This window comes from Tetrahymena thermophila, assembly GCF_000189635.1.
Source record: "Tetrahymena thermophila SB210 genomic scaffold scf_8254803, whole genome shotgun sequence".
Taxonomy (NCBI): domain Eukaryota; phylum Ciliophora; class Oligohymenophorea; order Hymenostomatida; family Tetrahymenidae; genus Tetrahymena; species Tetrahymena thermophila.
This window is the reverse complement of record NW_002476559.1, coordinates 780,701-798,040: the sequence shown is the minus strand read 5'-3', so window position 1 is coordinate 798,040 and position 17,340 is coordinate 780,701. Positions and strand designations below refer to the sequence as shown.

General features: G+C 23.0%; 4 protein-coding genes across 4 annotated transcripts; all 4 read right to left on the bottom strand. All coding sequences in view use genetic code 6, as the record gives it.

Annotated features, from left to right (window-relative positions):
- Positions 1–953: 953 nt before the first annotated feature.
- On the bottom strand, positions 954–2,492 carry TTHERM_00008770 (transmembrane protein, putative; the record flags this gene model as incomplete). Its single annotated transcript, XM_001008160.3, has 1 exon — positions 954–2,492. One exon carries the CDS (start codon positions 2,490–2,492, stop codon positions 954–956), a length of 1,539 nt encoding a protein of 512 aa, XP_001008160.2.
- Positions 2,493–3,670: 1,178 nt separating this feature from the next.
- Positions 3,671–5,185, bottom strand: TTHERM_00008750 (transmembrane protein, putative; the record flags this gene model as incomplete). The annotated part of the gene is made up of 1 exon (XM_001008158.2): positions 3,671–5,185. The coding sequence occupies one exon, from the start codon at positions 5,183–5,185 to the stop codon at positions 3,671–3,673; it is 1,515 nt and encodes a 504-aa protein (XP_001008158.2).
- Positions 5,186–7,763: 2,578 nt separating this feature from the next.
- Positions 7,764–10,908, bottom strand: TTHERM_000008749 (N-recognin zinc finger protein). The gene has a single exon (XM_012795645.1). The coding sequence runs from the start codon at positions 10,834–10,836 to the stop codon at positions 7,822–7,824; it is 3,015 nt and encodes a 1,004-aa protein (XP_012651099.1). The 5' UTR covers positions 10,837–10,908; the 3' UTR covers positions 7,764–7,821.
- A 1,032-nt stretch (positions 10,909–11,940) lies between these two features.
- TTHERM_00008740 (N-recognin zinc finger protein) lies at positions 11,941–14,961 on the bottom strand (the record flags this gene model as incomplete). The annotated part of the gene is made up of 1 exon (XM_001008157.2): positions 11,941–14,961. One exon carries the CDS (start codon positions 14,959–14,961, stop codon positions 11,941–11,943), a length of 3,021 nt encoding a protein of 1,006 aa, XP_001008157.2.
- Positions 14,962–17,340: the final 2,379 nt, after the last annotated feature.

The following is a 17,340-nucleotide window of genomic DNA, read 5'->3' as shown; positions in this document are numbered from 1 at the left end:
TTGCGGGAACGAGGGAAATTTAATTAAAGTAGAATCAACCAACAGATTATTCTTTTTTACAAATTTAAATTACAATCATTAATTTAAGTTAAATATCTTTATCCAATAAATTTAATTTCAATTAAAAATTAAAATTTCAAAATATTTTAGATACTTCAAAATAATAAATAATATTTTTCATTAGAATAATTTAAGCGTTTTACTTTAAATAATTTAATTTGATTTTATTAGTAAATTTCATTATTAACATTTTTTTCTTAATTAAAAATTATTAACAAGATAAATATTTAGTAACTATATTTTATAATTTAATATTTTGTTTGAGTTATATAGTATTTATATTCAATCAGATATGGTATTGAATGAATTATTTGATCAAATACGAAACAAATTAAAATAGTCAAAAAAATTAATCAAAAGCCTCTTTTTTTATTGCTATAATTTTAGAAGATAAGATTGATTTGTCTGTCTGTCTATTTTTAATTAAAATAGTTTTGAAGATATTGGCTAATAGAATCAGAAAAGAGATATTTACTAAGAGAGCAAATAAATTCACCATTAAATTTTGTAAATTTATTGAGAAAAAAGTATTTTTATTGTACAAATCTCAGATTTTAAGCTGTTAAATATTATAAAATTTACAAATCAAAAGAAAAAGTGATAAAATTAATTTAGAAAATAAATTATTTTTTTCATATAAAATATATTTTTTTCATTTATACACATTATTAAGTGATTGAATCGCTTTTGAGGGAGAAAATTTAAGATTAGTCAGCATTTTTAATAGAGCAAGTGTTTTATAAAGTATAACTAAGAAAATTTTTAAACTATTTTTTTGATTTCTTTAACTAAGTAAGCTTTTAGTAAATAGTAGATTGAAATTTATAATATTTATTCTTTATTGAATGTAAGTAATAAAAAAATATATTTGTATTTAGATATATCTCATTCAGTCAATAATCGAAGAGATCATAGTAGATTTGCACAGGAGAGTGTATCATAAATTCAGATATGTATTTATTGTAAACAATTATTTTTCGTATTTCATTTACATAGAGGAAAATGTTTGGATTAAAGAGCTAGGAGTGGATGACTAAATTAGGAATTAGCTAATGATTGAGGAGAATGTTGTACAAAACATGATATTTAATATTGTTATCACATATTTTAATTATATATCGATAGTCTTTTAACAGGTTCTGGTTTATTATTTTTAATACAGCTTAAGTGTATTCAGCAGACTTTAATTAAACTGAAACTAATTTGTTGAAGTTATAAGTTTCGAAGTTTTCTAAATTACGTCTGTTGATGTTTTCCTCTTTAACATACATTGTTAAGGATTTTTCTTGCTTAATTAAATAATCGAATATTCTTTCAAATTATTGCTAATCAAATCGGATAAACCTGACTTTCATAAATTTTTGTTTTTAGTTGAAGTTGAAATATTATTTTTTAACTTCTTCCATGCTCAAAGCTTGAGTCTTACTGCAATCTAATTCTATGTTTCTGCAGTAAGGACCTTCCTTCATGTATTTCTTAAACCATTTAAATACTTTAGTAATGTAAAATGTTAATGATATCAAACAAACATGCAGGATTCTCCTATAACTTTCATTTGAATTTTAAGGATTGAATTTTATATCTAAATATCCTAAAAGGAAAATTTATGTAATTTGTGAAGCAGAGTACAAGTTGTATACTTCATATTTTCTCTAAAAAGTCTCTGCATGACAGTTTTTTCTGAATTTAAAATAAACTGATAGCTGAGATATAAACCAAAAGAATGTCTTAAAGAATGACTTATAAGGATTAATTACTTCGTGCTCATACTGAAGTTTAAAGCGTAGAGATTAAAATGTTTTACAGAGATGCAGTAAAAGAGAGAAAATAAATAAAAAGGCTATGTAGAAGAAAATTACTAGAGACCTTAGATTAATTATAATGTAGCCTTGCAGCAGCACAAGGAGAGGAAAAGCTGTTACTATGTAAGATATTTTCTTTTTAAAAGTTTCATGCTTGCTTTCAATAATGTAAAACTCAATTAATATCATGAGTGTGTTGACTATTTAAGTTGCTATCCAGCTCCATTTTTCCTACTTTAATATGATTATGTTAATAAGCAGTATAAAATTGCAAATGACATCAAACACCAGCTTGATAATCATATTCGCACTATTGTCAACTATCATTTTGTCTTGAGCATCAGAGTCTGGAAGAAAATATAAAAACTCCCAAAAGAGACGCTGCAGTCTTGAAATCTTAATTTAGTGATGAAAGTTTAGGAGGATATTAATGAATGAAAAGATGACTAAAAAAATATGAAATAGCAGCATAAAAGTAAAGGTGAAAAGCTATGCCTCTTAGAATAAATGGACAAGAGTTATTATAAAGAGAATACGCTGAGCTAAGCACACAGAGGAAATAAATAATCTTATAAGCCATAAGTCTAATCTGGAAAGTTTAGTATTTGGGTATGGATTGTAGTTTTCCATAGAATGTATGTATTTATGTATGAATGAGTGCAGTTAAAACAATAAGTAAAAACAAATTAATTTATATAATGTCTATATTCTTATATCTTAATTTGATTATTAATTAATTTATTAATTATAAACTTTTGCTTGTTTAATACCAATTATGTCATTTAGATCATTAATCAATGATGCTAACTATAATTTAAAATACATATCGAAATTACGTTTTCAATTAATTTACAAATAAATATTTCAGATTGATTGATTAATAGATAGATAGATAGATAGATAGATAGATAGATAGATAGATAGATACTCAATCAATCAATCAAACATTTATAAATTTATAAAATTTAATCTTAGTAATAATTTTCAAGTAATCTAAAATTTTAAATTTGGTATTTTTACTAACATAAAACTTATTGATTTTGTTATTATTTTGGAGTAAAAGCTTGAATAATTTTTAAAAAAATAAATATTCATCTAAAAACGCCATATTTTTTCAAATAAATTTTATATTTTTAGCAAAAATTTCATTAAAATGCCGCTAATAATTATTGATGTAAGTTATTATTTTAATAATAAAAAACTATTAATCTAAGATTCTACAAAAAGAGATTTGAAATAATTTAACAAAATAATTCAAAGTTGAATTTATTGAGAAATAGGAGCAAAGATATCAAAATAAAGATAGACAGAATTTCAATTAGATATTTTAAAAATTTGAAAATAATTTGGCTCAGTGATAAAAAATTACCTAACCAAGCATTTAATTATTTTTGATGAGGTAATAAATTAAATTATTGATATTTACAATATGAAATTTATAAGAATTCTAATAAATACAAAGCAATAATTTTTATTAGCAGCAAACAATATATTGAGATATATTTCAGATTAAATAGCACTAAAATTATCTTTTGAATATTTAAATTATTTTTTATTTTTAGACTTTATTTAATTATTTATTTTTACCTATTTTTAGTTTGTATTATTATTTTTATTTAGAATTAAATCTTTGTTAATTTAATTTCATTTCATTTACTAAATTTCTTGATTAGTTCTATTTAGTTTATTTAGTTGAGATGATTACACATTTTTAGATTTTTATCCTTTTGAAAGATTTTAAAGTTTAACATTTTTTGTTATGTTAAATTAAATTGAAAAATGAACTAGTTATTGCCTTCGCATCATTTTCATTCATCAAAAATATCGTAAAAGATTTGCTTTGGCATGAAATGCAATTCGCTTTAAATGAATTTTTGGAAAACGACTGATTGTAGAACTATGAGCTTAAAATGGATGATACAATTATTCATATCACTATCTTCTGCTATGTTTGGAATAATTTAGTAATTTTACACAAACTCGTTGAGTAGAAACTTTTCTTTGAATTAAGTGACTTGCTCTGACACTTTTATTTGAAAAGGTAATTAATAATATTACTCCTCTGCAATCAAAGAAACTATTGTTGAAGTAAACTCTATATTCGAGATATATAAGTAAATAGCATTTTCGCTTTTAGCTGTTACAAACTCGTCATCGAATTATCCACATTTCATGAAAATATTAAACTGCTTTTATGTTTACATTAGGATCTTTACTATTCTTTTAAACTAGTACGCTTAGAAGTTCTAGAACTTCAAATTAATTATCTTTTATAAAGGCTTAAAGCGGAAGTATTGTTTTTATAAATTTGCATCACTCACAAAAGCCAGGTCTTAACAATCTACAAGTAAAGTCCTAACAATGGGTCCATACATCAAGAATTTAAAAAGCCAAATGAGAGATTTAATGAATTAATAAAAAAGAATGATCAAATAAATATGAAGGATTCTTCTGAAAGTTTTATTTTATTCCCAATTATTGAATACAAGATCAAAGAGAATCATTGCTGCTATATGTATGACTTGTATTCCTGAAAAAATATTTTCTTTCTCTACATCTAGCTCTTCATTTTCACTTTTTGAACTTTTTATAAAATGAATACCAAAGCTAAGAGGAGGCAAAATAAGATTTTCTGGAAACGAAGATGACAGTTTTTCTTTGGGTTCATCATACTTGTATCCAAATGTGAAAGCATTTTACTGTAATTCCTCAATTCCAGAAAAACTTATAAACAAGACTACGACTATCAAATCAAAGACAAAGAAATATATCGATCTATGACAAAGCAAAAACTATCCAAGAAACAAACTTCTCGCTGCAAATCTCAAAATGACATTTGAAAGCAACTAAAATAAGCTTACGTTGTTTTTTGCATATTATGATTCCAAAATAAATACAAGCAGAAAAAAATTGAGTATCTAAACTATTTGATCATTTAAGCTAGTTTTTTCTGTGAATATTATTATGGCCATTAAGTATATCATCTCAAGGAAATGACCATAAACTTTAGACAATAAACTAAACGAGCTTGGCCAATGAGGTCCTTGCTCATTCTTTTTTATGTTTGGTATTAAATAAACTAACTCTCTGAGAATGTTATCCTTAAAACTTTGCTAATTTTAGCTGCTAACTATCCCAAAAACTGAAGATCCTATCATAAATAATTAAGTTATTATTAAAGGAATCGCTAACTTCAAAAGATCTTGCTAAATAAAATTGACTATCGAAACAATAACAGATATCCTATAAATCGAAGCAGTAATTGCTAGAATCAGTCTTAAAAACTACAGGCTTTTGCCTTCTAATTTTAAATTTGTTGGCATTCTCTCTTGAAACTAATATCTAAACTCTAACCTTTTTTTTTAATTCAAACAAATTTAAGAAATCTTTTTTTTTAATCAAAATTTCTTAAACAAAATGTTTGGTAAAAGATTTAATTTATAACATCCATCTAAATTTAATAAACAAACAAACACATTTTCTTTTGGTTAATAAATTATTTGTTTATGGAATTCTTAAATCTACCAAAATTCTATTTAAGTTCAGTAATATACCATCATGAATATTTACATACTATTCAAAAAGCTTGATGATATTTTAATACTAACTAAATTTCTAGTAATTTACGCACCATTTTAAATAAAAAAGGACTTGAAGTTTCTTTAATTTTTAGTTTCATTAAAATTTTTGTAGTCAATTCCTTTCTTTTTAAATTTCTTAAAAATATCAAAAAATGAATTTATATTTTTAAATTAAATTTTAAACATAATTTAAAAATTAAAAAAATGTTTTAAAATTTTTGAAAAAATTATTCTATTTTTAAATAAATTTCATTTCAATTTAATCACAATAAAAAAATATAAATTTATGGAATAATAAATTTTTTCTTAATGTAATACTAAATAAAAGAGTATATATTATCGATTATTGTTCATTCAGAAATCTAAAAGATCAAAATAAACTTATTCAGGATTTACTGTCATATTAGTTGATTAGATTTTACTGTAAGCAATGAATCTTAGGGTTTCAGACTTTATTTTGTTAATTAATTCCATAGAAAAATTATCTCTGAAATAAATTTGTAAGAAAGGAATCAAATCAAAATTCTAAAAGATAAAACAGGAAATTTGATTTTCTATTAATAATGTGTATTTTATCTCAATATTTAAAGATAAAGGTCTTAAATTATTTAAAATGTTAAAGCATCCCTATGCAAACCAATTTGACTTAATGATTAATTTTAAACACTTTTAATCTTGAAATAGTACAAAATAATCTTCCATTAAAGTAGATATCTTTATTGTTTTTCCATATTAAATTAGTTGTAAAGCAACTTTACAAAGTAATTCGCTATTAAAGTTTTATGTTTTAACTCCTATGTATTTTTATTCTTTAGTAAAGTTATAATACTCAGAGAAGATTTGATCTTCAGTTAGGTGTTTTATTTTGTCACCATCCATATTGATTGTTCTTAGTAAAGGACCGTGCTTTATGCATTTTATTAAGTAAGATATATTATCCTTAAAGTTAATCAATAATAACCCAAAAAACGTATAGATTATCAACATGGATAAGCTTATTTTGGAAATCACAATTTCAGAAATTATAAAAAGCACAATTATTTATATTGAAAGTATTCCTTAAAAGACTTTTTCATAAAATAAATTAACTTTGTCAAAATTAATAGAGCTTTCGTTGTTTAGTGCTAACAAATTTATTGAGAATCCTAGGAAAGTAAAAATTATGTTAAAAATAAGATAAAGCTTCATTTTTTTATCAATTTCATCATGTTTAAACTTAATTGATAATATCTTTTCTTCGAATCTCATTGAATGAAAAAAACTGAGCAAATATATTTATACTAACAAGTATCCAATTGTTATATAAGGAGCTTGATAGACGCATTGAAAGAAAAGACCAGGAACTAATATTTTATGAGCTAATCTAATTAAATAAATCTTGTATATCTATCTTATTTGTATTAACTGAGTTTTATTTGCTAAAGACATTAAAACAGATAAACAAGAACTAATAAACTAAATTGTAGAAATTAAGTATAGATGCTAATCGCTGTTAAATATAGATTAAATCTATAAAATAAGAGCCTAAAAGCTAATTATAACAATTTAAGCAGCTTAAAAAGTTATTTAGCTACTTTAATAATAGTTTGTTAGTAATAAATACTAACAAATTATATTTACTTTTTATGGATTTTATTCATTTTACTTGATGATTTATAGTATTTCAATGATCTAACAAAGCAATATTAAACCATAAAATAGAGAAAACATTGTTTAATATAATATTATCAGCATATAAACCATTGAAATTCTGTATACTAACCAAAAAGCTCTTATCAAGTAAATTAATTTAACAACATTTTCTATTTTTTCTCCTTTTTAAGCTGGATCTTATCCTTTTTTTCTCAAATTCATCTTTAAAAGCAAAAGTATTTTAATTAAAGTTTTTTTTTTAATTAATTGCCTAATTTGTTTAATGTTGAGTATTTATTCTTTAATGAATTAATTTCTGCTTTATTTAGTAAAAACTCTTTTTAAAATTAAATTTATGTTGTTTATAGCATCGATATCAGAATCTTAATTAATTTGGTCAATAAATAACTTATTGTTTAAAAGTGTCATTTTAATTAAACAGTAAAGAATAATTTTTAAAATATTTTTTTTTTAATACACTAAGTATATTTTCTTTTTAGTTTAATTTTATATTGCAAAGAATGCTCATATTAGGTTAAAATAATATATATCTTGAGATTGTTTATTTCAAATATATTTGTTGCTTTTGGAAATAATAGAAAACTAAAATAAAATATATAATTTTAAAACATAAAAAATTTTTATTAAGTTAACCATTTTATTAAAATTTAAAAATGAACATAAAATAAATATCAATCAAAAAGTTTCACTCAAATAAGCTGTAATAAATTCATTCATTCATCCATTCATTCTTTCTGGTTTAAGTATTCTGAAATCATTTTGTTTACTATCATTAAATAGTTCATTTTTTATTATGGAATTAACATATTGTTGATATTTATGTATTTTTCTTTTAGCTATTCATTTTTTAAGATTGATTCAATTTTTTCAATTTTTGTAATTTCTTCTTCAGAAAATATTTCAAATTCACTTTTGGATTAGATTAACTAAATTGCAAGAAGAATTATGTGATTAATTGCTGAGAAAAATTATGGTTAAATTTTTGGATTTAAGTTTATTGTTACAATTTAACTAATAAATTCTTCGTTTAAAATCAATTTCTTATAAATTTCTCTTTGATAAGGGAATAAATTTTAGAGTTTAAAATCACTTCCTAAAATTGAATAATTTTAACTGTTTAATTCTGAAGCCATAATGCAGAGGTCTTCCAACCATTATTTCCCCCTTAGTAAGTGTCTAAAGTAAAATTTTTACTTATATCCATTTTAAATTTTCAGATACTAAGATTAAATATTTTAGCTCTAATCCTCAAAAGTACAAACTTGTTAGATACTGCTTTCAATTAAATTAGTTTAATTAAGAATAGTTTTAGAAATTTCTTCAACATCTTTTATATAGATTTTCTTGTCTATTTATTAATTTATGCAGGTAATGATTATCTCATTTATATTTTGCTAAAATATTTTTTAATTTTCGCCATTTTAACTTAGCTCTGGGAAGTATAAATCATGACACTTTGAAAAAACATTAAAGAAAGTAGTTGAATCTATTAAATTCTAACATAGATTAATTAAAAGGTCATAATTTTTTATGTATTATGTTAGATCTTTATTTTGCTTCAATTATTTATCCCACCCTTATAAATATCTGGAAATTAAACTTTCTGGAGTAGAAATGTAAGGTTAATCATCTGCCAACAAAATTAATGAGTGAGTAAGAGTAAAAAAGTCATATATTCTATAATATGGAAAATATAAAAAGTATTTCTGATTTGATACGAGTTGTTATACAGCTTAGTTTTTTATATTATCATTAAGTATCAAAAGCCATTCTTCGGCTTAGCTCAATATTCCAGGTTCGCTATTCATAATTATGAATTTAGATGCTATTAAATGTAAGCTTTTAAAGAAATTTTTTCTATCTTGCTCACTTTTAAACTTAAAATTTTTTGCAAAAAAATTTTTAACAACAGATTCAGAGAACATTTTTCTTTCTGAAAGAGCTACAAGTAAAGGTAAATGACTTATAATTGTAGCAGAAAAACTGCAAAATTCTATTTCTTGTTTTGCCAAATTATTTAAAAATAATTGAGAATTATTCACTCCTAAATAGAAATAATGAACAAATAAAGGCAGAACTTTTTGTATTAACTCTTCATTATTTATCAGTAGCAAGCCTTCACAAATATTCACAAATGTAAAAATCATAATTTTCTCTATATCTTTATACTAATTTAAAACAAATATTTTTACTAGCTTTTACTCAATGTTTTATCGTAAGTTTTATGAAAGCTCTTATTTAATCGAAATGCTATTATTTGTAAACAAAGCAAAACAAATTTTATACAAATTTGATATTATTTATTCTGGGTACTTTAATAACAGTACCTTAAGTTGATTTACAAACCTTAGCATTTCAAAGCTAATATTAAGCAAAATGAAGGACAGTTCGTCAAAATCTATATTTGAACTTGACCCTTTTGAAAGATAGGCGTTTAAGTAGCTCAAGGGACCTAAAATGTCATCTCCTAACGTTTCAATTAAGTGATCAAAAGTACTCTAAAATGGAATGTAATCAATTACAAGATAAGAAAGAGAAGGTAAAAAACCTACATTAAAATTTCCATTTTTTACAATAGCATTCTAAATTCTACAGGAAAAAGCAAACATTTTCATAAACTTTTCACAAAGAATTAAATAAAATGTGTTGTTTACTTTTAGCGCAGCCCTTAAAATCTCAGCTACTATTTTGTCATTTTAATCATCTACTAGTTCATATGAAAGAAGGAGATATTCATAAATGGTTAATTCATTATTTATCTCCTTTTATTCTTTGAAAATTCTTGCCCACTTACATGTATCAGGAATGGTCTTTTCTAACTTTTTAAATTGCAAAGCAATGGGCTTTGTTAAAGTCTTTTAGAAGATAATAGGAATAAAGTGAATTAAAACAGGATTAATTTTTATTAACTCATTAAATTTGTTTAAGATCAGTCTCAAAATAAAGTTGATTCTTTCAGCTCCATGTTTTTATTACTCTATTGTGATGCACTTTTTTTTATTTTCCTTTAAAAGGTTGTTTGATTATAATTGATATTCAAAAAGAACTCTCCTTTCTTCCTTCATCTTAATTAAATCAACCATATTATCAAATAACAAATGAAACATATCTAAAAAGAAAACTTCGATTCCTTTCCACAGTTTTGTGTTAGTTAAGTATTCTTTTTCAAAAAAACCTTTCGATTTTTCAAATCCTCTGTGCTTATTGCAAAAGCAATTTTAATCCATAATGTTAGACTAGCCACAGTGGCACTAAAATTAGATTCTATACCTTCCTTCAATCTTTTTATATCTATGACCTTTATGCTAGGGAGTCTAAAAACATTCCTCGCATAAAGCTAAGTAAAACTTATCCTCTTCTATAGATTTTTTAGTTTTTTAGATTTCTCTTCTGATAAGAGAGCAATCAAGACATTCATAAAATGATAAGCCTTATCTGAAACCCTTCTTGCAAGTTCCTTCATATTCAAACTCCTCTTTTTTAAATTATAATTTTTCAGCTAACGTACACTGGCTATCACTTTCATCATATGTTGCAAGTTCAATTAGTTAGTCGAAATTTTGACTCATGTTAATGAGCTAAAACTGATCACAAGTAAAAACATACCAACTAAATGACTTCAATGTTGATAAATATCTATCTTAAATATTTTATCCTCTTTTATAAAAATAGTAAAACGTTGCTGCAGCTATTGCAGATCCACCAAATGTCAATAATGCAAGCTGTTAATTTCTCTTCATTTAGATAAAAATAGCAGGAAACAAACTATTTATGTAGCTTTAATAATTCAAATTTTTCTATTTGAGTATTTTATTAATTATTATTTTATTTATTTGAGAAAAAAATATTAAAAAAACTTTTATCTAATCAAATAAATATTTTTGATTATGGAAGATTAAAAGAAAGATATTTTTTATCTTTTTTTTGTTCCATCAGAAACTAATAAAAACATTAATAAATTTAAGAATAGCTTAAAGAAGACTTAAGAAATTGTTTATTAATATACCACATAAATCATAATATACCATTTAATAAAGAATTAAATAAAAATCTAAATGTTTCAATATATTATAAAATTCATTATTTATTTATTTTTAAAATCATTTCTTAAACCTTTCATTTTGGAGTTAAATTTTCAATAGGAAATAATTTTTCTAAGCAATAAAATTTTAAATTGGGTTTCAATTTATGCATTTATTAAAATATATAATTTAATTTATTTTAAGGCTACATAGCTGCTTTAGTCATAGACTAGATGCTAGTTCATATTTATGCTATAAGACTATCCATCTCAATGAAATATATTATATACAGCAATTTGCTATTATAAAAATACTTGATCACTGATTATGAATCATCAAGTATGTACATATATAATTTTTTTATTATGAAAAATACATTTTCTTTTAAATTTATAATATGATTATTAAACTAATAATTATAATTAATTTTTTTATTTAGATTTTAAATAAAATATAAAAATTACAAAAAATATGTTCAAAAAAAATATATATAATTTGGAATTATTTCCTATATAAAAAGAAAAATTTAGTCAATAACGAATGAAATTAATTTTTAATTTTTTAGTTATGGAAAATAAAAAAAGATATTTTTAAGATTTATTTCTTACTTGTCTGAAATATTTAGAGCAATCCTGCATTAATAAATATGAGAATAATATAATTTTTTATTTATTTTAATTTATGTATTGATATGTTATATTAATCATAATATGTCATCTAAAATAAAATGCATAATTTCAATACATAAAAAATTATTATTTTTTTAAAATATGAATATAAAAATAAATATTGATCTAAGCTACAATAAATTCATTTATTCATTCATTCTTTTTGATTTAAGTATTCTGAAATCATTTAGTTTATTTTCATCGTATATTATAAATCCTATTTTTGTGCTGCGCTTAAGTTATTATTAACATTCATGTATTTTTCTTTTAGTTATTCATTTTTTAAGATTGATTCAATTTTTTCAATTTTTGTAATTTCTTCTTCAGAAAATAATTCTAATTCACTTTTCGATTAGATTAACTAAATTGCTAGAAGAATTATGTGATTAATTGCTGAGAAAAATGCTGGTTTAGTTTCTGCATTTAAATTTATTGATACAATTTAACCAATAAATTCTTCATTTAAAATCAATTTCTTGTAAATTTCTCTTTGATAAGGGAATAAATTTTAGAGTTTAAAATCACTTCCTAAAATTGAATAATTTTGATTGTTTACATCTGAAGCCACTATGCAGAGGTCTTCCAAACCTTCTTTCACCCTTAGTAAGTGTCTATAGTATAGTTTTTGCTTATATCCATTTTAAATTTTCAGATACTAAGATTAAATGTTTTAGCTCTAATCCTCAAAAGTACAAACTTGTTAGATATTGCTTTCTATTAAATTAGTTTAATCAAGAATAATTTTAGAAAACTATTCAACATCTTTTATATATATTTTCTTGTCTCCTTATTAATTTATGCAGGTAATGATTATCTCATTAATGTTTTGCTAAAATATTTTTTAATTTTCATCATTTTAACTTAGCTCTGGGAAGTATAAATCATGACATTTTGAAAAAACATTATAGAAAGGAGTAGAATCTATTAAATTCTAACATAGGATATAAAAAAACTAATAATTTTTTATTAATTACGTTAGATCATTATTTTGCTTTAAATTATCGCAGCCTTATAAGTATCTAGAAATTAAACTTTCTGGAGTAGAAATGAAAGGTTAATCATCTGCCAACAAAATTAACGAGTGAGTAAGAGTAAAAAAGTCATATATTCTATAATATGGTAAAAATAAAAAGTCTTTCAGAGCTTACATAAATGATTTTAAACCTTAGTTAAATTAATTATTATTTACCATCAAAAGCCATACTTCTGTTTAGCTCATTATTCCAGGTTCACTATTAATAATTATGAATTTAGATGCTATTAAATGTAAGCTTCTAAAGAAATTTTTTCTATCTTGCTCGGTTTTAAACTTAAAGTTTTTTGCAAAAAAATTTTTAACAACCGATTCAGAGAACATTTTTCTTTCTGAAAGAGCTACAAGTAAAGGTAAATGACTAATAATTGTAGCAGAAAAACTGCAAAATTCTATTTTTTGTTTTGCTAAATTATTTAAAAATAATTGAGAATTATGCACTCCTAAATAGAAATAATGAACAAATAAAGGCAGAACTTTTTGTATCAATTCCTCATTATTAATCAGTAGCAAGCCTTCGCAGATGTTCACAAATGCAAAAATCATAATTTTCTCTATTTATCTATACTGGCTATATACATACATTTTTTAGAGCTTTTGCTTAATATTTTCTGGTAAATTTTTTGAAATTTCTTAATTAATCTAAATGCTATTATTTGTAAACAAAGCAAAACAAATTTTATACAAATTTGATATTATTCCTTCAGGGTACTTTAAAAACAGTACCTTAAGTTGATTTACGAACCTAAGCATTTCAAAGCAAATATTTAATAAAATATATAACTATTCATCAAAATCTGAAATTACACTTGATTTAGCTGAGAGATAGGCGTTTAAGTAGCTCAAAGGACCTAAAATATCATCACCTAAAGTTTCAATTAAATGATCAAAAGTACTCTAAAATGAAATGTAGTCAATTACAAGATAAGAAAGAGATGGAAAGAAGCCTACATTATAATTACCATTTTTTACAATAGCATTCTAAATTCTACATGAAAAAGCAAACATTTTCATAAACTTTTCGCAAAGTGTTAAATAAAATGTATTGTTTACTTTTAACGCAGCCCTTAAAATTTCAGCCACTATTTCATCATTTTAGTCATCTACCAATTCATATGAAAGAAGGAGATATTCATAAATAGTTAAATCATTATTTATCTCCTTTTATTCTTTGAAAATTCTTGCCCACTTGCATTTATCAGGAATGATCTTATCTAATCTTTTGAATTGCAAAGCGATGGGCTTTTTAAGGGTCTTTGAGAATATAATAGGGATAAAATGAATTATATTAGGATTAATTTCTAATAACTCATTAAATTTGTTTAAGATCAGTCTCAAAATAAAGTTGATTCTTTCAGTTCTATGCTTGTATTATTCTAATGTGATACAATCTTTTTTATTTTTCTTTTACATATTGTTTGATTATTTTTGATTTTCATCAATAACTCTCCCATTTTCGTTCATCTTTATTAAATCAACCATATTATCAAATAATAAGTGAAACATATCTAAAAAGAAAACTTCGATTCCTTTCCACAACTTTGTATTAGTTAAGTATTCTTTTTCAAAAAAACCTTTCGATTTTTCGAATCCTCTGTGATTATTGCAAAAGCAATTTTTATCCATAATGTTAGACTCACCACAGTGGCACTTAAATTATATTGTATCTCCTCCTTCAATCTTTTTATATCTATGACCTTTGTGCTAGGGAGTCAAAAAACATTCTTCGCATAAAGCTAAGTAAAACTAATCTTCCTCTATAGATTTTTTAGTTTTCTAGATTTCTCTTCTAATAAGTGAGCAATCAAGACATTCATAAAATTATGAGCCTTATCTGAAACCCTTCTTACAATTTCCTTCATTCTCTAATTAATCTTTTTACTAAAATTCTAATTTTTCAGCTAACGTACGCTGGTTATCACTTTCATCGTATGTTGCAAGATGAATTAGTTAATCGAACTTAAGGCTCATGTTATTGAGTTAAAATTGATCACATGTAAAAACCTACTAACTAAATGATTTCAATATTGATTAATATCTATATTAAATATTTTATCTTCTTTTGTAAAAATAGTAAAACGCTGCTGCAGCTATTGCAGATCCACCAATTGTCACTAATGCAAGCTTTTGATTTCTCTTCATTCTGTTAAAATTAAGATAAATTATTTATCTAACTTTAATAATTCTATGATTTATTTATTGAGAATCTTATCAAATAATTAATTAATTTTTTATATATTTAACTAATTTGACAAAAAAGCTTTTTTATAAGATTTAGATAAATATTTCTTAAAAAAGAGGATTTAAAGAAAGATATTTATTTTCTTTTCTCAATCATCAGAAATTAATATAAAATTAATAAACTTAAGATAATTGAAAGAAGATTTTGATTTCCATTTAATTAACTATTAAATACAAATCTAAATGATTTTAGTATATTATAAATTTCTTTATTTAGTTATATATTTTGAAAATTAATTATTATTTTAAACCTTAATTTTGGAATTTTATTTTTTATAAAAAATCATTTTAAAATTCTAAACAATGCAGTTTTAAATTGGCTGTCAATTTATGCTTTTAGTAAAATCTATTATTAAATTAAATTTAAGCTTACTGAGCAGCTTTAGTCAACCACAAACTATTCGTTTTTAGGTTACAAGTATTAATCTTAATGGATGAGAATCAGACTAGAATAATTCAACTAATAATTAAATCCATATGTATTCCCTCGATAAGACCCACCTACTTGTCAACAGAGGTAGGGTGAAAATGAGAGATTTTTGATAAATATTCATAGATGATAACAGAAAGTGAATTTTTGAAAGACATTTCACATTTTTCTCAGCTATTTTTCGTAATTTCAATAAACTAAGTTGAGTGAGGACCTGTTGTATTCATAAATGACAGATTTTATGGTAAAAAAAGAAACAAACTTTCTTTAGAATAAATAGATAAATTGGTTTCATTTCTCGTCATATATTGAACTCCATAGAAAATTAAAATAGTTAAATATAATTTAAGTAATCAAATTAGTATTGAAAAAATGATAAGAAAAGAAGAAAACTTTAAATTGATATATATATTTGATAATAATATGAAAAAAAGAATATTTGTATTTATTAGAATTTATTTATTCACATGTCATATAAATCATAATATACCATTTAAGGGTTAACAACTAAATACTACTTTAAATGCTTTTAATAGATAATAAACTTTATTATTTCGTTTTTCATTTGTAAAATTATCTTTTAAAACCTTTCATTTTGGAATTAAATATTCAATATAGGAATAATTTTATAATTCTAAATAACATAGTTTTCAATTAGGCTCTCAATTTCAAAAGAACAATTAATATGAATTGATTAAAATTTATCCTTAAATTTATCTAAAGCTTACAGAGCTGCTTCAGTTACCCACTAGCTGTTCATATTTAGGTCCAAAGACTAGTTATCTTATTTGAACAGAATACGGCTAAATTAGTTCAACTAAAAATCAAATTTTTATGTAATCAAAAAGAATTTGTTTGAGTTTAGAAGTTAAACTATTAGCTGATAGAGCATAATTGTATCAAAATTAGATATATCTACAAATATGAATTATTATTCAGATTTAAATCTAAAATATTAATGGTAAATTTCTTCTTAGCTTAGATTTCTTACTTATAATCCGTTTATATGAATTACACGGTTGTTTGGACCGTATCTTATGTACCTATACAAAAATCTCAAGCACTCAAATATATGAAAGATTAAACAAACAAATAGAGCAGTAAATATGCTTTTCATTATATGATACTATTAGTTTACTACAATAGCAAAAACAAAAAGTAAAATAATCTATATAATTGAAATACTTTCAATGCATTTTTAGTAGAAAAGCTCGTTCATAAAATTTTGCTAAGTGTTTACAGCTTATAAGTGTTTATTGTGAGAAACCTAAAATCCCAATAACTATAAGTAAAGAGCAAATTATTTAAAAAATCCTTACAAGTCCAAAGAATCATTCTTGTAGCCTAGTTTGAGGACATGATTTTAAAACAATTGAGAATAATTCTATGCATAAATAATTGAAAATAAAATCACGTAGTAGATGTAAAAATATGAATATTTATGGCATAATAAGTATAGACCAAATATCAAATTATTTCTTGCAAAATTAATCAAAAAATTTTATTGATAAATATTAAAAACATAGGAGGATTCCTTGTATTCAATATAATTTATAATATTAACCAAGAGAGAAGTAAGTACTTAAGTAATTATGAAAATCCAATTTTATCTGCTCTCATAGAATATTAATTAATACAAGAATATTTTAGATTGTAATTTTAAGAAAACATCACCTAGCCTAAATCTTTTGTAATATTATATATTGCATCTAAAATCATTGATCTTTAAATAAAAAAAATCCTAAAGAAGAAGCTAAAATTATTTTCGATCCTTTTAAATTAAACTAGCAAGAAGTGGATAAAGTGTTCCTAATATGAAATGAAGTATCATTAAGATATAGGTCTTAGTA